Below are 23107 nucleotides of genomic sequence, written 5' to 3'. Positions count from 1 at the left end.
AAATATAACTTGTTAAGGAAAAAAGTATTTTCTGAAGCAGACTCACAAATCCAGGTCATGTACAGTGTTATCACTCTGAACATGACATAATAAAATAATATATGTGTGTTGCCAGAGATTTGTGTGCATACCTCAATAAGTGTGTATCGGTTCAGGCTAAGTCCTGCAGAATGTCCACCAGATATCTATAGCATAAATGCAGAAGTGGATTGACAATACTGGAAGTAGCAAAGTTTTATACCAGAAGATCATCACATGTATTGCAGGGGCACTGACTGAAGGAAATACCCTGCCCTTTTACCATCCAGCTAACTATACATTGCCTGTGCCAGTGCCATCCACTACTTGCTGCCCATACACCTTGTCTGCAGCCTAGAATATTGATGTTTACACTGTGTATTTACCAGGTTCATTAATGAACTAATTACAAGTTGCAAAGATGGTCTGCGTGGGGCAGGAGTCCTTACTCATCCTTCCTGTATTTCCTATATATAGTTCAAGAAAAGAGGCTCATTAACATGACTTTTGGAGCATTTCTGCAGATGAACAATATTTTCTTATTATTGTGGACAGACCATTATTTATTCATTCAACAGCATCTTACACAGGTCAACAAAGTGATTGACCCTAATGCCCTCAAAGTAGAAGCTCAGCCAAAGTGCTGCAGACATTAACAATATTGTATGTTATGTAGGCAAGTATTAAGACTGCTTGCTGATCTATGTGCATGTATATGCTTACAAATGTGTATACATAAATCTACTTTGGTGATATGAAGATGGTCCTTGTGAAGTCTTGTCCCCAATTCCTTGAAGTGTGTATTGCTGGATACACATCACATCTCTGCTGTTTTATAGCAGCAGGGTGCAAAAGCAGCTGATAGATATGCATTATATATACTGTGCATTGCCAGTTTCTGTCTAATGACATTATATACAGTGCTGTCTTAGTATTTCTTTATGAATCCTGAATGAGATGTTGACATCACTCTTGATCTATTGATCAGCACAATTCTACCTTTATATCATGAGGTATATAACTTTATTTTCAGATAAGTAGAAGGTAATCAGACTCAAAAAACTGCTCAGTGTAAATAATTTGCTACTTAGTGCAAACTGACTACTCTGAGCCCAGAATGGTATAAGTGGACAAAGCATGCAGTTCAGAGAATAACTTTGCAGCTCCGAGTTGCACATATGTTGTAGCAGTGCATGCTGTAATTTGCTGAGTACTATTTATGTTGTGTCCAGATAACTTTATTGTTCTTTCAGTATAGCCAGTTTCTTCAGTAAATATGTAGACTGTAGCCGTATGCTGCTCATTTATAATAAAATAAGTTATTGCTCAGTTGTACGTAAATTTGCTCCTCTGCTTATGCCCAGGGTTGAAATTACTGCAGTGATTGATGGAGCGCTGACACACTAAATAAGGGAGGGCTACACTGTGGCATAGTACAAATTAGCAAAGTTACTTATTAATAATTATGCTTGACAGCTCCATTTGGACCTTTGTTTCTGTATCATAGGTTCATAGGTAGTTAGTTAGCATGTAGTTCAGGAGACCATTAAGGAACCTATCCCAAATTCCCAATTGACTCAAAACACTGTCTGATTAAGTGATTTCCTTAAGGTCACACAGCAGTTAAATGAAGGCTACAGGATTCAAACCCTGTACCAGTGGAATTAGCTCACATTCTAAAGTGCATCACTAATATTGTATATCATCAGAAGGCTTCACCTGGTTGCAGTGATAAGTTTAAGAATTCTACCCTTCAGTCAATTTAATTTGTTTCCATTTTCAGTATCGTAATTAAATAGCAAAACAAAACAGAGAACAAACTTGCATGTCAATGTCATTTAGGTTTATTATTATTAATTTTTATTCAATTGTTTATTTATTTCTCTTTGTTGGTAAACCCAACTAGGATTGATCCCATTTTCAGAGGAGGCCTGGGGAGAAAAACTTCACAGTTATTACAGATAACAGTAGAGAGAACAGTTTCAAAATATGTACATATAGTAACATGGTAGGAGTTTTTCATCGTACAAGGAGAAAAAAAGTTGTACAGTTTTTACAGTTACAACATACAGAAGATATTCACTTTACATACCTATATTAAAACATTATGGTATATTTAATTAGGTATGTATGTACATTAAAATATCATGTCAGTCACAGTGTGTACTGAAATTAAATATACACAGTTACTACAGAGATGTATGTTTACAGATGTTAAAAATATGTAGGACGTTATGTAACTTATTGTAAAACTTGAGTTTTCAGGAGTAAAGTAAGTAGGTTAGAGTTTGTAGGGGAGATTGTAGTTGTGATGTTATTACGTTTGTTTTATAAAGAACATTAGTATTCAGTGGAACATGAGACAGAGGTACAGTGATAAAGATGTTAGGTGAGACAAGGATGGGGAAAGGATTGACATATATAGGTTAGAAGGAGGTTAGCTATATTTGGTAGGGGAAACGTGTTTGAGTACTGTCTTGAAGCTGTGCAGGAGCACAGCCAGTTGTCTAATATGTGTTTTTTCAGTGATGGTATAAGTAAATTTAGTTTGGGACAGATTCATTAATGCCAACACTAAGTGTGCACCCTTTTGAGTGAATAGACAACATAAGCATAATTCCCATCTTCTTCCTCTTAATTTTAATTTTCCTACTGATTTTCTTCAAATCTTAAATGTTGATGGGGGTTTATAAAGGTTACCACAATGTGTAGGTTACATCTACACTTAGTGTAATATTTTTTGTGTGAATACACAGCTCAAAAAAGAAGACACCAAGAATTTATTTGGACTGCAGGTTAGAGACTGGCTTCCCATTCAGGGATTGATATCAGAGTATAGGCAAAAAGAAACATGGGGGTTCTAAATAAAAGACCGGCACTGGCAAAGTTTATAATAGAATCTAGAACAGAAGCTGCCATTAAAAAAAGGAATAATTAGTAGAACATATAAAATATTGCATGATAAATATAAGAATCAATCAGAGGAGGTTAGAAAGGATTGGGAAGAGAGACTAAATAAGCCATTCACAAAAAAAAAAAAAAAAAAAAAATGGGAGGATATATGTATGCTTCCAAAATATGCAATAAAATCTAGAAGATTTAGGATTTTTGCCTGGAAATGTTTGCATAGATATTTTTATACCGCAGGTAGACTCCAGAGAATTTTTCCTCAGGAGGATACCAAATGTTGGAGGTGTGAAGGGGAAGAAAGAGATTGGCGACATATTTTCTGGGAGTAAGGTGAGTTGGCGGACTTTAAGGACTCCCTGTGGGATGCCCTGTTGGAGATGCTGGGTGGGCAGATTGGTCTGACGAGGGAGATGATTTTTCTGAGCTATGATACAGAATTGGAATTGCCTAGGCATGGTAAAGCCTTACTGTGTCTAATAATGATGGCTGCCAAAAAAACAATTACTAGAAAGTGGAAATCAAAATCTAAACCAACAATACTGGAATAGGTGAATATAGTAACAGAGATAAAACAACTGGAACTGAGATCTTTAGAAAGGTGTAGGAGCAAACTACATAGGGAAAAATGGGAATTGTGGGAATAGTACATACAAGGGAGGAATGAGGTGTAAAAGGCAGCAGGACTTAGATAAGCTATGTAATGTTTTTGTGAGAAAAATTGGGTAGATAAGTGATGTATAATGCTTGCAATTGGGAATGTGCCAGTATGGTTTGAAATGTAAATGTATGATTGTCTATATAGTAAGTGATAGTTTAATAAGATGTTTCTTTTTAAAACAAAAAGGCAGGAATTGAATAATTTACGTAATAGTGCTTAGGTTATATGATCTATAGCAATATATGTGAAATATAATGTTTGTTGTGTTAATATAGTTTGATTACTTTTATATGAATATAAATGTGCCTGTGCCAGTGATAACTTAATAAAGGTGTTTGGAAAAAAAAGGTGGTATGGATATTTATGAGTACAGATCATGTACACTTAGTGTAGGCATTCATGAATCTGGCCCTTTGTCTATTTGTCTTAGTTGTAAGGGGGTGGAGTTCCAGATTTTTGTTACATTATAAGAGTAAGGTGAGTGACTGGCAGAATTATTTGATTTTGCGACTGAGAGTAATGTTTTATTGCTGGATCTAAGGATTCTGGTTGTACTATAAAGTTGCATTGTGCCTTGCAGAAATGGATGTTTTTCATGGCAGAATATTATATTATATTTTATTTTATTATATTATATTATATTATATTATATTTGTCTGGCATGGGATTTTATTTATCTTTGTAGGGATCTAGAATTCTTCAGTAATTTAAAACATTTTACCTGATTCAAAGGAATTACTGTGAGAAAAACTAAACTAAAATGCACCAATTAATGAGTAATTTCATTTAGATGGTCAGAACTATACCAGAGAGTAAGTAGTTAAGAGTGATTCAAGGGAGAAGGTCTAAAATGTGCCAGAAAATACGTCTATTCATATTCTCATATTTTGAAAAGATTGTCACTCTGAATTTGAAAGAATTCTTTTACAGAAAATAGTCATTTTAGTCATAATTGCCACAAAAATCTAATTTTGTTCTTTCTGTAAGATGCAACATTTAAAGCACGTGAATGAGACATCTAGGAATCAGATTTATGCATGGAGTCTGGGCGGCATATAATTTTAAGGACATGCAGTCAGCATGGGTCATTTGTGGGATTGATAGGTGTTGAATTCATGTAAAGTGGTTATGTTGTCAAAAGCAGATGAAACTCTGAGATCACTGCAGGAGTGACACACACATTCCTCAAATTATCTAGGGGGTAGAGGGTCTGGGGGAAGCTCACCCCAGAAAAAAATGTGTGCTTTTGTTTGAGTCGGTAAATGTCATATCTTTATTTTAGCTAAGTGACATAGCATTTCTTTGGCATATTTCAAATAATTGTTCTACAGCCAGAATATGTCCTCCAGTGAAACAATATGGGCTAAAATATTGGTTCCTTTACTTTTAAGGAATCTCTTATTTGATGAAGAATCTCACCAAATCATTATTTTATAATTCAGAAAGTTGCTATAAAAATTCAAGGTCTACTGTATGTCATTAAAATTGCTCTTTACAGTCTCAAAAATGTTTGCCTCTACCCTTAAGAAATTTAAAACCTTTTTATTCTGCCTGAATCATAGTTATTAGTCCAGCAAATTAAAAAGAGCAATGAATTACTGGAAACACACCTTGCTATAGGCTTCATCTTATCTGGTAAAAGAGTAGTGTTAGTTCCAGCTCTTATATGTGGTTATGCAAATGTTGGATACTATGAAAAATCTCAGGCTAGAGGAAATTGGTGTAAGTGATTTGGAAATATTAGCATTCCCTTCACTCATGCTTTGTAATGTTTTGGTCTGATGTATTATAGCAGTCTACTAATAAAAGCAAATGTCAAGATGCTCCACATGAAATGACACAATTAAAATGTTAAACATTTTGTAATGGTAATTGTTAACACACAATAAAAAGACAAGATTAAAAATATTACTTGAACAAGAATATTTATCTAGTCCAGGGGCGAAGGAAGATTTTGGAAATGGTCTGTAATACAGAAGGGATTTATGCCATCAATGAACATTCTCCACAAACTGAAGAAGTGAATCATGAAACTCCTCTAGAAGATGGCTTGCCTCATCAATTCAAGAGATTCCCAAATCAATCCAAGGACAGCAGGAATGGCAACAACAGATATTTTATTATGAATAACTGGTCACATCACAAAGTAGCAGAAGTCCTAGGGGAAAGGATGGAATTTTTAACTTCTGGCTACATATGAGTCTCGAAGATCCTATGAAATTTCTTGTCTTCAAAATTTTTAGCTATGTTCATCTTGGCATTAGTGAAATGCACCACTGTCTTTTTTTAAGGGGTTTACATTTGTACCCACTAGGCATTATGATTAGGCTTCTACTTTATTGGAGTTAAAATTATTTACTAGAAACTTCAGCCTAAGTGTTTTATTTCAAAAGGAAGCTTCACTCAATATAAATTTAATGCGGTTTGGGAGAAAAAACACTTTTAATTCCCCACTGGATCCATGTATTTATTTATTTGAAAAGTAACACAAGCAGGATGTTAGGAGGGAACCAATGATTAAAGCCATAAAAAGTTTTATAATTTGATTGATGAAGAAAGAGAGCTCTTAAATGAACTGTCTGGTGACAAAACTGTTTGTTTTATGAAATCAGACAAAGCTGGACACTTGATGGTGATGGATTTGGTAACATTGTTAGTAGATAATGATATCTATCAAGCTGTCTCTAGTAAAGTAAATATTTGTAGCTTATTGCAAATTTGATTTGTTTTAGAGGAGTTGTTTACTGATGGGTACATTTCCCCAACCGTATCACTTAGTAAAAGCAGACTTTCCTATAATCTCCTCAATTTTTGGAGTTCCAAAAACCCACCTATGTGTGATTGATTGACTGTTTTGACCAATAGTTTCATCAAGAAGATCAAAAACTGAACCCCTTGCAAGATTCATCAGTGATAACTTGATTTTTTAAAAATTGATGAAACACATTTTGAAAGCATCTTGGAACTTTTTGGACTGTTTGAGACAGGTGGATTTTGGTGGACCATGCTATTTTGTGACGTTAAATGTAAAACATCTGATCTGATTTTGTCAATTTTCATTCTGTCCTCAACTCTTGGGTTTGGATCTGATTCTCAGATCTGACTCAGTTGTTACTATAGCTCGTGGCCACTAGTCAGTATTCCTGGAGGCCTTTGAAGATTACATGTCGACCTCCTGGGCTACTCTGCCCGCTAATGAGCTCATTGTCTTGATCTCTAGATGGGTGTGGAAGGAACTTGACTCAGTTGAGCCAGTCCCCAAGAGACCAGATCAGATTCTGTCTCCACTGGCAGGTAAGGAATTCTGGAGTAAAGAGGTGGCTGTAGATGCCATGGTCATGGAGGGCCACCAAGAAGGAACTTGCTGAGCAGAGTTCCTCTGTCCACCCCCTAACAGGGAGTCTAGAGAGTTGGACAGGTTTGGGAAACGTGTGTATCCTTCAGCAACTGTTGCTGTTTGGTCGCTGAACTGTTTGGCACATTTTATGAGACTACAAAGTGACTTGAACAAAGAACTTTGAAAATCACTTTCTGGGACCACTACTGCAAGGCTCAATCAGCTGTGGTTTTATAGTTGGCTACCTTTCAATCCATTTCAAATTCGTCCATGAGGCTTGTCTCACATGCAGCTGAAGGTGCCTCAAAGGCAGCAGGTTCAGACATTTCCAGCAGGAGGCATGCTTGGAAGTGCTTGTGTGATTTTGTGGAGCCCTTCAAGGCATCATTTATCAATGCATCTTTTGAGATCAGTTTGTTTGGCCCAAAAGTGAAGGGTAAACTCTCCAAGTGTGAGATAGATGGAAAACCCCTTTTTGCAGTGGGCATACATTTTTCAACCCCCCCCCCCACCCTCCGCAAAGATCCTTTTCTAGGAATCAGTGAGGTGGTTGAAAGATGTGAATCAGGAAGTCCCAGGGTCCTTTACAAGATCCATGTACAGATACTTCCCCCAGAGGCAGAGGGGGGAAATCAAATGGACAATGATGCCCAGGAGGAAGAGGAGGCATGCAGAACCAAGGGTCCAGGGATTCTTTCTCGGATAAACCCTGTCAGCACTCCTGAAAGGAGGCCTGACTAGCCAACTCTGGAGGCAGTCAGGAGTCAACTATCCTTATACCAGTGAGCCTGGCTATAGTTAACAAAATATACATGGGTGCAGAGGAGTATTCCCAGGAATTATATAATTCCCTTTTCCCTACCACCCCCACATTCAAAATTCCCAATCTTCTACTCAGTCAGAAGAAAGCAGCAGCACTAGAAATATAAAAGCTGCTATAAAAACGAGTCATCCATGAGGTCCCACCAGACCAAATAATATCCAGAACTTACTCAAGATTCTTTTTAGTGCCAAAGAAAACTGGGGACTGGAGATCAATTTTGGATCTCAGTGACTTGAACAAATCAGTTCAACACACACAAAATTTTACATGGTCCAAGCCCATCTGACTTTCTTGGGCAAGGATGACTGGATGTGCTCAATAGACCTTTAGGATGTGTGCTATCACATAAAAATGAACAGACAATCCAGAAGATATTTATACTTCCGGCTGTTACCCATTCAGTGTCAGTTCAGAGCACTGGCCATTGATCTCACCACAGCTCCCATGGTGTTCACCAAGTGCATGGTAGTGGTAGCAGCTCACTTTGGATGGCAGGGATTCAGAGTGTTTCCATATCTAGAAGACTTGCTCATTACCACCCCCACCAGACATCTACTTTTTTCAGCAAGAGATCAGGTGACCCAGACTTGTTCTCATCTGGGAATAACCATAAATTACAATAAATGTCAATTACAACCAACTCAAACATGGGAGTTCATACGAGCAGTCTTCAACATATCAGTGACAGTTTCTCTTCCTCTCTCAAGAGTACCGACTATCAGATTCCAGGTCAAAAAAATAATCCACAGTACCAAAATTTCAGGCCGGTTGATCTTTCAAGCTTTTTGGTCAATGTCAGCTGCCATAATATTAGTTCCACTAGCAAGATTTTACACGAGAATTCTTCAATGGATACTAGCAACTCAGTGGTCACTCAGGCATGCAAGAGATGCCTCTGGTGGTGGATTCAGTCAGATCAGGTCTACAAGGCTATCCTTTTATTTTGCCTCACCCCAAGGCCATAGTGACCATAGACCCTTCCCGGACTGGTTGAGGAGGACACTTCCTTGGGGAAAACAGTCCAAGGCGCTTCTTCCCCCAAGGAGGCCATTAGTATTGCAGGCCTTTCAGGGGGCTCTCCCTTTAGGGATAATTGCAATTCAAACAGACAATATGTCAGTGGTTTGGAACATCAGCAAACAAGAAGGAACCAGATCTAACCCCTTGTGTCAAAAAGCCCTTAGAGTGTGGCAATGGACAATGTCATCCAACCTGTTTCTCATAGCAACACACATTCTAGGAAAGTCTAATATGATAGCAGACACATTGAGCAGGTCCATTCTTCTACGTAATGAGTGGTCTCTCAACATGAAAGTGATAGAAATGATTTTCCATCAATGAGGCCAGCCTTGCTGTGATCTTTTTGCTTCTCTCCTAAACGACAAATGCAATAGCTACTTTGCCGTAATCCCTGCTCTGGGAGAATCACAGAGGGATGCTCTTCTCCACAGTTGCCCCCTCCTGTCTTCTTTATGCTTAGCCACCAATTCCCCTAATCCTGAAATTCCTGCAGAAAGCTGCCAGGTTGAAAAACAAAGAAATCCTCATTGCACCTTACTGGCCTCAGCAGATTTGGTCCCCCTTCATGTGGCCTTGGATCATCATTTTGCTGGCTCTGCTTTTTTTCTTCTCATCTGCTTTACCAACCTTGGATGCTGGATCCAATTCAAGACCTCCTGTCTCACCCAACAGGTATGATTCATCTGAATATCTCAAACCTCCAGCTGACAGCATGGTTTCTTCAATTCCATTAACACAACCAATGCTCTCTTCCCCTATTCTTTTATCTTCTGATAAGCCTTCTACAAAAAAAACTCTACAGACATAAATGGAAAAGGTTTGTTTAGTTGGCACAGCAAAAACACATTGACCCCTTCTCAACTTCTATACATAGCATAATTGAATTTGTGGCATCAGTTTTTAATGATGGAGCTAACCTCTCCACAATCAAAGTTCAGTTAGTAGCAATTTCTAAGTTTCATATTGGATTTGAGAATTCTTCTGTGGCCTCTTCTAAACTTTGTAAGGAAGGCATTTTTGAGAGGCAATCTCCTGCTAAGACCCCTGTACAAAGATCCTACTCCTCCATGCGATTTGAACTTGGTATTGCTGATCATAATTCATTCTCCCTTTCAACCATCAGATAATTGTGATCTTAAGTTCCTGATCTGGCAAACATTTTTCTAGTGGCCATTACGTCTGCTAGAAGAGTTTCAGAATTTCAAGCATTGTCTTCTAAACCTCTAAACCTGGATCTTTCATAAGGATAGAGTCAGTTTAAGTACCAACGCTTCCTTCATAAGGTGGTGTCAGAATCTAATGTTAACCAGTCCATTAATTCACCAGTCTTTTTCCCTAAATTTACAAACAAAGGTGACTATATGCTGCATTTATTAGATATCCACAGACGATTACATTTTTGCATACATAGCATGAAAGATGTTAGAAAACAGATCAATTATTCATGTCCTTTACAGACAAGAAACTGAGGAAACTAGTTACAAAGGTAACCTTAGCCAGATGGCTGACAGATTGCATTTCATTCGTCTACAACCGTTTGGGTCTAACCTTACCTAAACTTTTAAGAGCCCTTTCAGTTAGGTCCATGGCAACTTCTTTGGTGATTCTGTCTAGGACTTCCATGGATGGCATATGTGTGACAGCAACCTGGGCCAATCCTCATACCTTTATCACTCATTACAAACTGGATCTGGTCTTGAAGAGAAGAGCAACTTTTGGCTCATCTATGCTAAGAAATATCCTTCCTTAGAGTCCACCCTGGAATTTAGGTAGCTGGAGACTCTGGTACCAACAGTTGAGGATAGAGTGAAAATTGACAACATCAGATAAAGAGGTTATGTACTTACCATAAAGTTCCATCTTTGTTGTCCATTTTCATTCTTACTCAACTTCCTGACCACCAACCCCATCCTTTTTCATTATGGACTTCTTGGAGAATGAGAGATTATAAGGATACCGTTGTGTCCCATGTTGAGCTCCAGATAATAGCTTTTTCCATCAAGGATATTATATTATTATTTCTTTCGTTATATCAATCAGCAAACAAGATGCAAGATATGTTAGGAGTTGGGGTATTATGGGTAAGAAGAAGCTGGAGAGATTTTGGTGGCAACAAGATATAGTAACGGCCGAGTCAGATCCAACAGTTGAGGAAGAATGAAAATGGACAACACAGATGAAACATTATGGTAAGTACATAGCTTCTTCTTTTTCCAGCCATTCTGCATATATAAGGGACTTTGGTGGTTTGAGGTCATTATTATGAATTTATATATTTTTTAATTTAATAATGAAAAGAAAATTATTATGGAGTTCATGCAGTTTGTACTTTTTGATAATTAGATATATTTTGAGAAAGAATATTACAAACAAATGAAAGGGTGGTCATGGTTGTGAGCCATTTATGCCAGTTACGGTGTGTGGTAGTGGGAAAAGAAATACATTTTTGATTAAGGCTTCTTTCAGTTTTTAAAATACACTATAGATTATTAGATAATATTTTTTTTCTTTTTTGGTCAGGGATCATGTACAGTTTTGCAAAATTGTTAACCTTCTAGAAAATACTGCTGAATTTTTAGAATTTCCCTCCTCCATTGAATCTAAAATGGTGTACTGCTTGGATGTTTGCTTATAAAAAAAAGAGCTTGGAGGGTAATTTGATTCCAGTTTGTACAAAAAACTAACTTATGGTAATTGTTTCTTACATTTTAACAGCTGCCCACCTCTTCACCAGAAGAAGAGGGTAGTGAAGAATCAGTTTATAACAACTTTGAGACTTGTTTTGGATGATGATTTTTTTTCCATGATGAAATTTTAAAATTGGTTGAAATGTTTTTAGAAAGAGGATATCCAAGTGGTTGAGCATATAGGTTTGAAAATGTCCTGGGAGTGGAATTTCATCGCACTCAGAAAATAAATCCTTAACTTTGTTTTTTATTGTTGGTAGTAATTATTGTTAAAACATTTTTAATATTACAATTGTGTTTTCTATGGATCATCTTGGCATTTGGTTTTCTTGGTTTATCATTCAGGTATTCACTAATGCTTCTAAGTGTTGTTGTGTTGTTTTTTTTTTTATTATTATAGTGGTGTAGATAATCTGTACCATGTCCTCAATAAAATATTAAATATGTGATATCTGTATAATAAACAGAGAAGTAGGCAGTGAATGTCAACAAGTAAAACTGAATGTACTATAAAATAATTAATAGTCAAGTGCAGAAAATGTGAAAGTATATTTTCATACATTTCATGTAGAACATTTTTAATTTGCTTTGCAGTCTTATCCAAGTAACAGACTAAACAATAAAAAACAGTGAGTGGCAGCATCCCAGAAACGGCAGTTTGAAAAAAGTCACAAATAAAATCACCTGTGGTATAAAATACACACAAAGTGTTTGTCCTAACTTTTCTTTGCCTCTGTGAGTGGTAAATAGTATTTTTTACATGGTAAAAAAAAAAATTAATAATTCAGTACTAAGGAAGAACTGAAGTGTGTGTTCTGCTCTTGCAACACATTCATGTGTGCTACAGTAAGTTTCTGGAAGAATTTAACAAGAATTTGTCATTCTTTTCTCTTATGTTTTTAAGCGGGCATTCACTTTAAGAAATAAAACCTGGAATGAGAGCAGCTTAGAGCCAAATACTACATACTGCATCACTGTTCAGTCATATGTTCCTGAGCTAAAGAAGTTTGGGGAGTTTTCTGAAAGGCTTTGTGCAACCACTTTAGAAGGTAAGTTAATTCCGTGGCAGAGACTTTTGAATTAGGAAATGGAACTGCCCAGAGTAGCATTTGACAGTAGCAGTGCAAAAACAAAATTTATGGGAATGTTAGAGTCTAAAAATATGAAAACAGAATTTGCAGTCTAGTATGGTATGTACTGAATAACAGAACAGTTGTCACCCATGTTAAAACTTGTCCTCTGACTTAGATAAACCACTTCATTGCTTAATGCATATAACTCCTGCTGTTGCCGTATTGTCTGCTGTGGTCACCCTAAAGTCATACTTCACTTGACTATAATCATCTAAATTAGCGTTCACTTGACTATAATCATCTAAATTAGCGGTAATTGCTGCCTGTGTATTTATGAAATTTAGAGTATCTTACGGAAATAATCACTGATCTGTGTCATCATTAATGGTATGGATATTGAAAACATGCCCCGTAGAACAGAAGTGTCCAAAATGAAAAAAGAAATCACTGGAAACCAGGGCAGAGTGAGCTAAAATTCTTTATTAATTCCAAACAGTTTTTCCAGGTGCACAGAGTGAACTGAAGTCTTTCAATGATTTCAAGATATGCGCAAGTAAAAACTTTCACCCAGAGGGCTTCCTCAGGCGCATAAGTCAACTAACAAAGGCTAGTGCATGGTTTAAATGCAATGTAAAAGTCACATGTCTAAGTTAATAGGCAATTAAAAGTCATTCTAGTTAAAGGAGAAGTACCAAGAAAAAACAAAATTACATTAATAAAAGACACATTAATAAGCATGTGTGTGTGTGTATATATATATATATATATATATATATATATATATATATATATATATATATATATATATATATACACACACACATATAAAACTGAAAATATACAAAATAGATGCAATCAGATAATACAGCCCAAAATATGTTGGAGTTAAACCTAGACAGATTCATGTTTGGCTTTATGCATCGGTTTTAGAGAGGCTATGCCATTTAGCCCTGGGGTGACATGGGCCGTGAATTGTAAAATCCAATTTAGTTCTGCTCTCTCAGTCCTAAGGATTATATTGTCACCTCTTATGTTCTCAAATAGAACTTCTAAAATTAAAAACTTAAAAGTTATGGGATGGTTCCTTCTCAAGCTTATGTTTGCATAAAGCATTAGTGGGTATATGTCTGATAATTTCTGAGAGGTGACGACATAGACTTCCCATACTCTGGAATAAACTACCTATCTATATCAAACATAGCTCCTCATTAGCACTCTTCAAGAAAAATCTTGATGATTGGATGGGAAATAGGAAATTCACCCCTGGGATCACCTCTGTGGCTGTGTTCGACAGTGGCACAGGAAAATAATTTTCTTGGTTGGCAAAAGCCAGGGTACCTTTTTGGCTGGGCTTGTATAGGCCCCAGGGCCAATAGCCTAGTACCTACCTATGAACCTATATATGATCTTTGAATTTTTAATTAGTTTTTCCTATATATAATGAATTACAATTGGAACATGCTGCTAGGTACACCAAGTTTCTTGTGTTGCAGCTGCCATAGGCTCTGATTTCAGTCAGTGGCTGTCACCGAGTGCACTATTGTTATCCTTGTGTCAGTATATTTACAAAGCATGCAGTTTCCACATTTGTACGTTCCTTTTTTATGAGAATTAAATGAGAACCATGATCTAGGTTGTTCCTTATAACATAATATATTTTTTAGGTTTCTATGTCTCTTGTGTAAAAATAAAGGTTGTGGAGTGATAACATTACTGAGTGCAGAAACATGTTGGAGTATATGCCAGTGTTTTCAAATAATTTTCTTAATGGCTAAAGTGTTTTTGTTATAGGTCAAAGTATATCTGAATTTTCATTTGTTTCCAAAATTAGTATCATGTCCTACATGTTTATCTATATTTCTATGCTCTTGGCCTGAAAATATAGGGGCAGCAACTGTATCTCTTTCCTGTTTGACTTCTTCACATATCTGCTGAACTTCTATTCTGTCATAGCCTCTATCTACTAAAACATTGACTGCCATTTTCATTTGCTCCAGTATATTATTATCTTGTGTATTCAGTCTTGCTACTCTTAGGAATTGATTGCTGGCTATATCCTTAATGGTGAAATGTGGGTGCATACTGTGTCTGTGTAATATATTATCATGTGTAACCAGTTTCTTATATAAACAGTGTCTAAGAAGCCTTCATCATTTTAGTAACAGTGATGTCTAAAAAATCAATGCTAGAGTAGGATTTGCGTTTCTTAAATTTCAAAAATTCACATGTGCTAAATAAGTAGTTAAAAGAACAGATCAAAGGTGATTTCATATCCTTCACAAATGATAAACAAATCATCCACAAATTGTTTATAAAATACAACATTCTCAAGAAACAGGTTGCCAGCTGATAAAATTTGCTCCTGTTCCCAAGTACACATAACAATGTTAGTAAATGTATTTGCTATGGGGGTGACCCATGGCAACACCCCGTACCTGTTTATAAAGTTGTCATTGGAACAAGAAGACATTATTTTCAAGTACCAAAGATATTACACAAATTGGTAATAAATGATTGCTCATATTCTGTTTGTTCTAGTAAAAACTGTTTAACTGATTGTATCCCAATATCTGAAGGAATAACAGTGAATAAGGAATCTAAGTCTTGTTTGTGTCTTTCGGCTTTTCCCGGTTAGGGGTCGCCACAGCGGAACTCCGGTCCGCTAATGATTGGTAGTGGATTTTTACGTACCGGGTTACCAGCCCTAATGCACAACCTTCAACAAAGGCACGCCCCATTCACGTATGACTCCACACAGAAGACTCTCTAGCTGAGAATCGAACGGGACAACGTCTTGCTATGAGGCAACAACGCTACCGCAGCACCACCACTGAATAAGGAATCTAAGTCTAGTGTAGCAAAATAGCATTAACTAAAATTCCTATCCACAGCCCAATCATACAAACTTTGTAAAACGTCAGTTGTATCTCTCAAAATAGTGCCTGTGTTTTCAAAGTTAACTCTGAGTTTTGACTCCAGGTATTTAGAAGCTGGTTCAGTTACCCAGCCTCTGCCTGACACAATGGGTCTCATAGGAGGGTCTGTGAAGGATTTATGAATTTTTGGAACTCCATAAATTATTGGTATCCTAGGGTTTCTAACCAATAAGTAGTCTAACAATTATTTATCTATCTTGTTTTCATTATGCAGCTTTACTAGGCTGTTAGACTCATGGCTAGCTATGTTAGTTTGTTCATGCCTAGTGATCTTAATGTAGTCATCAGGGGGCAACATTTCATGCATTGTTTGTATATAAAAGACAGTATCCATCACTACAACACCACCACCTTTGTCTCCAGGTTTTATCACTATTTCAGAATTACAAGTCAAAGTTTTAAGTCCCATCTGTTCAGACATTGTAAAATTATGAAAGGTTCCTATTTTATGCTTGGTAAATAACTCGTACATATCCCATTCTACAGCATGTTCGAAAATTCTTACAACTTCATTACTATATAGCATAAAGGTACTGTGTCATTTAAGTGTGGAAAGTATGGAGTCAACATTAACAAACATAGCTTTTAAATTCAAAGCTGTAACAAAATATTTAAATTCAGACACACTAGTGGAGATGTCCGCAGTCTGTTGTTGTTTGTCTTTCGGCTTTTCCCGGTTAGGGGTCGCCACAGCGGAACTCCGGTCCGCTAATGATTGGCAGTAGATTTTCACAAACGCCGAAGTGCCAGCTCGACATTCAACCTTCAACAAAGGCACGCCCATTTACGCATGTCTTTCAGACGCCCACTTGACCGCGGGGAGGACATGCAGACTCCACACAGAAGGCACTCCCTGCACTCCAGCCGAGAATCAAACGGGAGAACCTCTTGCTGTGAGGCAACAATGTTACCGCTGCACCACCGTGGATGTACCACCACCGCGGATGTACTGAGGGTATAAATTTGAGTTCTTTAATCAAAACTGATGGTTCTTGATCAGTTAAAACAGTACTTGAAAGGGTAAAGAGTGAATTCAAACCTGTGTTTGACTGCATATTCGAAGCTGGCTTCCTTCTCATTTCTGTTTGGCAGTACTGTGTCTTCAGGCCTTGGAAGTAGAGCAGGTTTGTCTGATAAAAAAGGAAGTTCAATGGGGTCTAGTGCTCCAATGCTGTTAACATCCACTGTTGTCCATTGCACATCCATAGTAACATGAGTAGCAGGAAGGAGAAGGGGCTCCAGGCTGTGCAGTAGCTGTTGTATTTAAAGATGTTGCTGTTGCATATGTATGAGATACCTTCCGATTGGTACATTCTGTGATTGTCATTTGTAATGGAGCAATGCCTGATTGGGAGTTGGTATCTGAGGCAGGCAGTGTAGACAAGGAAGCGGAGTGAGTTTTCCTTTGATTGGTGTAATTTTCTGCTTGTAGTTGTTTCTGACAAGCTGGGATTGCATTAGGGGGTGTGGCATGTTGAGTTACTTCTGTGGGTAGTGTGCTGTGAGCTGAGAAAGGCTCAGTTCCAGTCTTAGGTGTGTCTCTGTGTGTTGGGGAGTTTTCTGAAAAGATTTGTGCAACCGCTTTAAAAGATAAGTTAATTCCGTGGCAGAGACTTTTGAATTAGGAAATGTGACTGCCCAGAGTAGCATTTGATAATAGAAGTGCAAAACCAAAATGTATGGAAATATTAGATTCTAACAATATGAAAACAGAATTTGCACTCCAGTATGGTATGTACTGAATAACAAAACAATTGTCACCCATGTTAAAACTTGTCCTCTGATTTAGATAAACCACTTCATTGCTTGAAGACATGTAACTCCAGCAATTCCATTATTGTCTGCTGTTGTCACCTTAAAGCCATACTTTACTTGACTATAATCATCCAGATTAATGGTAATTACTGCCTGTATATTTGTGAAATGTAGAAATAATCACTGATCTGTGTCATCATTAATGGGATGGGTATTAAAAACATGCCCTGTAGAACAGAAGTATTAAATCCATTAAAATGGGAGTTGTTGCTGTTATAGGTGTTTATTTTTTGAAATGTCATGGAATGACAGAAAACTTGATACAGGAGTTTAAGACGTTTTCACTGTATGACCAGGAGTTCAGAGGCCATTGAAAGTAACATTTGCATAAAATAAAGGATTACAGCAGAGTTAGTAGAAAGGACTGGGGAGAAAGAAAGACTCTGGATAGTTGGATGGAGAAGGGTGAAATGTGAGTAGAAAAGAGCAATCAGGAATTAACAATAACTGCAGATAACAGACAATGACAGAGACGAATGGCATCTGGTTTAAGAGTGAGAATGGAGGCATTTACAGTCAGTAAGGAAAAAGAGGGTGAAAACAATGAGTAGTAGTTGCAGGAAGGTCTGATGAGGGCACAGAGGAAACAAAGCAGAGAACAAGATAAATGTTATGCTGGAGGGTGAGTAGAATAATACTAGGTATTCAAGAAAGCGATCCAGAGTAATATGATTAGTAAATATTGCTGTGGAAGGTTTGCTTTCCTTGCATTTTGTCAAGTTTAAATTCCCAGCAGCTTCTACGAAAATTTCAGTATTCAAATCTTCAGCTTCATGAAGCCCCCAAACTGATGCTCCACCATGGTTCACCCATGCTTTCCTTACATACAGATACAATGTATATATATATATATATATATATATATATATATATCTGCGGTGGTGGTGCTGCGGTCGCCTCACAGTAAGATGCTGTCCGGTTTGACACTCAGCTAGAGCATCTTCTGCATGGAGACATGCGTGAATGGTTGTACCTGCGTTGAAGGTTGTGCATCAGGGCTGGCAACTCGGTATGTAAAAATCAACTGCCAATCATTAGCAGACCGGAGTTCTGCTGTGGCGACCCCTAACCGGGAAAACCCAAAAGACACAACAACATATATATATATATATATATATATATATATATATATATTTAGTCTATATTATATATTCGAAATTTCAAAACTTCAAACCTCATATGTTCGACAGCATATGTGCGAAGTTTGAAACATCGAAAATATAATAAAAAAATTAAAAAAAAATTACCTCAACACTCTGAGCAGGGGGACAAGCCCCCTCTGCATCCTCCACACCCCTGCTACTTAAATATACCAACTCCGGGACTTTAACTTCAGTGCAGAAAAGGGAAATTTTCCCATTCTGCATCGTATGGAGCTGTTGCTTTTCACCTTCGAACTTTTTAAAGTTCGATCATATGGTTCGACCATATGACATTAGAACTTTAAAATGAGTAATTAATTGGGACTCAAGATATATTTATATATGTGTGTGTATGTGTGTGCGTGTGTGTGTGCGTGTGTGTGTGTGTGTGTATATATATATATATATATATATACACACACACACACACACACACACACACACACACACACACACACACACACGCACACACACATACACACATACATAGATACAGCCATTCCTATATTTCTCTCCCTCTACTTCTCTCTACCATGGTTCAGAATTAGACAGTTGAACCCAATAGGTTTAACCTCTGTCAACATTAAAGTCAATCAAGGGTTGGGTAATGAAAATATATAATGTATAATGGATAGGAGTAATGTCATGTACTGAAAACCAATACAGTTAAATGCACAGTAATAAAAACAAAGATGAATAAAGAAAAAAATAATAACCTAGATAAAATAAGTAGTTCTTCAAGGTGCAACCCCCTCTTCTTCCCATGTTGTGTGTAGATGGTTTGTCAATGCAGCCTTTGAGAGAACTGATCTCTGAAAAAGATGAAGAAATATTGCTGGCTATGTCAGTATGATCATATATTATGAAAAAAAAATCAGAACTAGTCTTGAAGATAATTGCAATATGACCAGTGCTGGAGAATTTGAAGTGGATACTTCTCTGGAGACTTCTTGTATAATGGCCAGAGTACTGCTTTAATTGGAGTTGTTCTCAGTTATGGAGGGTCATTGTGCTTTTTTGCGAGACAATGCTACAGTGAAAGGAGGTAATTGGTGACTGAAGTTTGTAGAAATAATTGCTTGAAGGGCATACAGTGAAGGTCAGAGTGGATCAATGAATGGAGGGCAGACTAATGTTACCTTTTAGGGAAATGGGAATTGCAAGAACACATTGAGACGGAAATGATTTTTGGAAAAAGGTATCAAACTTGCATGAGATAATTAAGTCTGAATATTTTTTCTGAATTATTTGATTATGTTCATTTTGGGAAGAAAACAGCAGTGCTTACATCAATGTTCCAGTTTATTAAAAGAAAATCAAAAAGACCTTGGAATTTGTTTTGGTACACCAGGTGTATAGGAGAAGATGGACGCCTGTGCATATAATATGAAAAAACAATTTTCTATGATAAAAGGCTATTGAACATTAGATTTAATATGCATCAAACTAGATTGCATTAGAGGGAATGTGTACTGTATGCTAAAAAACCTAAATTGTGCTTTTGTTGTGGGGAAGCAAGACATTTCTGAACCAACTAGAGCAGTAAATTTGTGAAGATTCTGGGATTGGGGTGCCTTAAGAAGCGATGAACCAAAATATGTACTCTGTGTGATAAAACGTAAGTTTGGGATTAACTGTTTGGAACACAAAAAAAATAGCATATTGTAGTTAGACAACACAAACAACATGATGGAGTAGTTCAGAAAATTCAGAGAGTCTCAGAAGGAGATAACACTATTGTGGAAAAAGGAGAAAGGGGATCAAGTCCTCCAGATAGACACACGGACACAAGAGAAGAGGGAATGGAGGTAAAAATGGAAAATAGGTTTGATGCTTAACACAAGCTGCAGAAGAATCAGAATCAGAGTTGGGGAGAATGAGAAGCTATTGAAATGTTTATTTAATCTTAACAGTTTAAGACGTTTTTATATGAGCCGGTGTGTTTCTGAGTAATGAAGGAGGGAAAAAAACAGATTTTTATATTATTCAAGATAAATAATTTTAATGAAATGGTGATATTACAGACTGAATTATCTCAGGGATGGAAAGTTATAGGCGTTACCTAGACAAGAATACGTGGGTGTAGTGATTTGATTAATTAAGGGTAAGGGCGTGCTACAGAATATATACGAGTTATATCAAGGGAAAATTTTAGTTTAAGAATTTTCTGTATTTCACTATAGTTGAACAGTGATTTACAATGTTCATAAATTAACTGCTTATGGTTTGATTCAGTAGATGGCACAAATTAAGCTATAGCAGGTTGTAAAGCAAAGACAGGTAAAGAAGATAGTAAGACACCCTTCATAAGGGATTCCAGCAACAACCTGCTCACCAGTCCAAGGGACATCAAAGGCAGATGAAAGAAGTACTTCCAGCAGCTTCTGAATTAAGAAAACTGCACAGAAGCTTTACTGCCCCAAGCACAGCCTACTATGAAGAGGAGGATTCCACCATAAAATAAGTAAGAACAGCACTTAAAATGAAGTCTGGGAAAGAAGCAGGCTCGGATGAGGTCACAGCACATATGGTAAAGATGCTGTAGAACATAGAGGAGAAATGGCTCCTGAGACTACTCATAGCAGTGTGGAGATCCATATATATATCCCAGATGATTTGAGAATAAGCATACTAGGGCCAGTGCTCAAGAACAAAGGGAACATTCACATCTGTGGGCAGAACACAGGTATCAAACTCCTGTCACATTGCATGAAAGTTCTGGAGAGAGTGATAAATGAATACACAGAGCAGTAGAAAGTAAGATAGGAGACAAGCAGTTCAGATTCAGATCAGGATGCAGCAAAACTGACTTGATGTTTGCAGTGAGACAGATACTTGAGAAGAAACTATAAATTAGGAGAAATCCAACTTGAAGAAAGTAATATAACAAGGCCCCAAGAAAGCTAATTTGAGCAGTCCTGTAGTGGTTTAACATCCCAGAACCAATGGTAGAATTAGTGCATGGACCAAATGACTCCAAGTACAAAGAGTGTTCAGTCTCACAGAGGGGTTCCCAGTGGGAGTGGGTGTGCATCAGGGTTCACGTCTGAGCCCATTGCTGTTCATACTGGTGATGGACTATTTAGCAAACAGGTCAGAGGGGACAGATCAACGACGTTTCTGTATGTAAATGATGTGGCATGACAGGCAGACTCTGTGCAAAAACTTCAGCAAAGGATAGGGGAATGGAATGTAAAACTGAAGGCACATGGAATGAAACTGAGTACAGATAAGGCAGTTGTAATAGCAGCAAAAGAGGGAATCAGAAGAAGATGAGAACTGAGATAGAAGAAAAATCAGAAGGAGCTGAGAACTGAGGTAGAAGGGAAATCATTGGAACAGGTTAACAGCTTCAAGTATCTGGGATGTTTGACTGAGGAGAGCATAACTCTTAATGAGGAAATCAAATCTAGAATCAGAGGGGCTGCAGCCAGCAGGCACAGAGTCTCAAGTGTAGTATATCATAGGAGAATGGTAAAGAACCTGAAAAGTAAGGAGTACATAGCAGTGGTACGTCCAGTACTATTGTATGGTACAGAAACATGGGCAATAAAGGCAGAGCAGGTGAGGAAGCTTGAGGTGATGGAGACGATGTGCCTGAATAGGTGGTAGGATGCACATACAAAAAATGAGGACAAAAGAGCAGCATCCAAAGTAGCTCCAACTGCAAAAAAGGTCAGAGAACAGATTACAGTGGTTCAGGCACATGTGCAGAAAAGCAGAAGACAATTTGTTGAAGAAAATTTGGGACAGACATTGGGACAGAAACGAGGAAGGCAAGAGGAAATGAGGACATCCAGAAAATGATGGTTGGATTGTGTGAGAGAAAATCTGCAACAGTCAGGCAGGAGAGTGGCATTGGATAGAGAGATGGTGACAGCTGACACAATACCCAGACCCCATGTAGAAAATGGGGGTTAATTATGAACAGTGGTATTACATAATGAGTCAGCATCATCAGCTAAGCAATACATTTAACCGTCTGCTTTTTATTTGCACATGAAAAGTATTGTGGGATAGACATTTCAATCACTTCCACCATATGTATGTGGGTCCATGAGAAGAAGAGGTGGGAGGGAAGAAGAATCTGATTTTAGGGTACTTCAATGCATTTTCCAGTTATGTAATTTTAGAGCTTTACTTGAACCAGATATTACTTATAAGGGGACAAACAGGCACCAAAAGAGATTTTATTTTTTGGACATAATTGTGGTCATAGTTCAAGATCAATAGTTGAGACTGCTTTTTGCATTATGTAGAGTTGTTGGCTCAAGTTCAGTGGAAGCCTGAAAAAATATCATAGACCATGTAATTTATAGCCTTGACAATGATAAAATAAATTAGAAATTTATGGAGAAGTATTTCCATTTTTGTGGAACAAAGGAAATTGGTTACATATATATATATATATATACACACACCAAATAAACCAACCATATATATAAACCAAAGAGTAAAAAAAAAAAAAAAAAAAAAAAACTACCCAAACTACAGTTTTCACTGTGTAGTACCTTAAACCTCCTGTAATAGAGGCTTATGGGATATAGGCAAATTACCCCTTAAGGGCATCAAGTGTTTCAGCTATATGGCTTCTGAATACCCATGACTTTTTGCTTTTTCTTTTTATGCCTTTATAGATAAATTCAGTCCAATACATCTACACACACACACACACACACACATATATA

The 23107-nt window shown here is 37.2% G+C and overlaps 1 protein-coding gene across 1 annotated transcript in view; it reads left to right on the top strand.

Moving 5' to 3' along the window:
* The window catches only part of LOC122806225 (interleukin-20 receptor subunit alpha-like), a 764186-nt gene that overhangs the window by 703320 nt on the left and 37759 nt on the right, over nucleotides 1-23107 (top strand). Inside the window, exon 5 of the mRNA XM_044076474.1 lies at nucleotides 12358-12502. Within this exon, the coding sequence (XP_043932409.1) occupies nucleotides 12358-12502 (145 nt within the window). The remainder of the gene's footprint in view (nucleotides 1-12357; nucleotides 12503-23107) is intronic.

This window comes from Protopterus annectens, chromosome 1.part1 (genome assembly GCF_019279795.1).
Source record: "Protopterus annectens isolate FY-2018-M chromosome 1.part1, PAN1.0, whole genome shotgun sequence".
Lineage (NCBI taxonomy): Eukaryota > Metazoa > Chordata > Ceratodontiformes > Protopteridae > Protopterus > Protopterus annectens.
The sequence above is the reverse complement of the archived record's forward strand: the minus strand, read 5'-3'. Positions and strand labels throughout refer to the sequence as shown.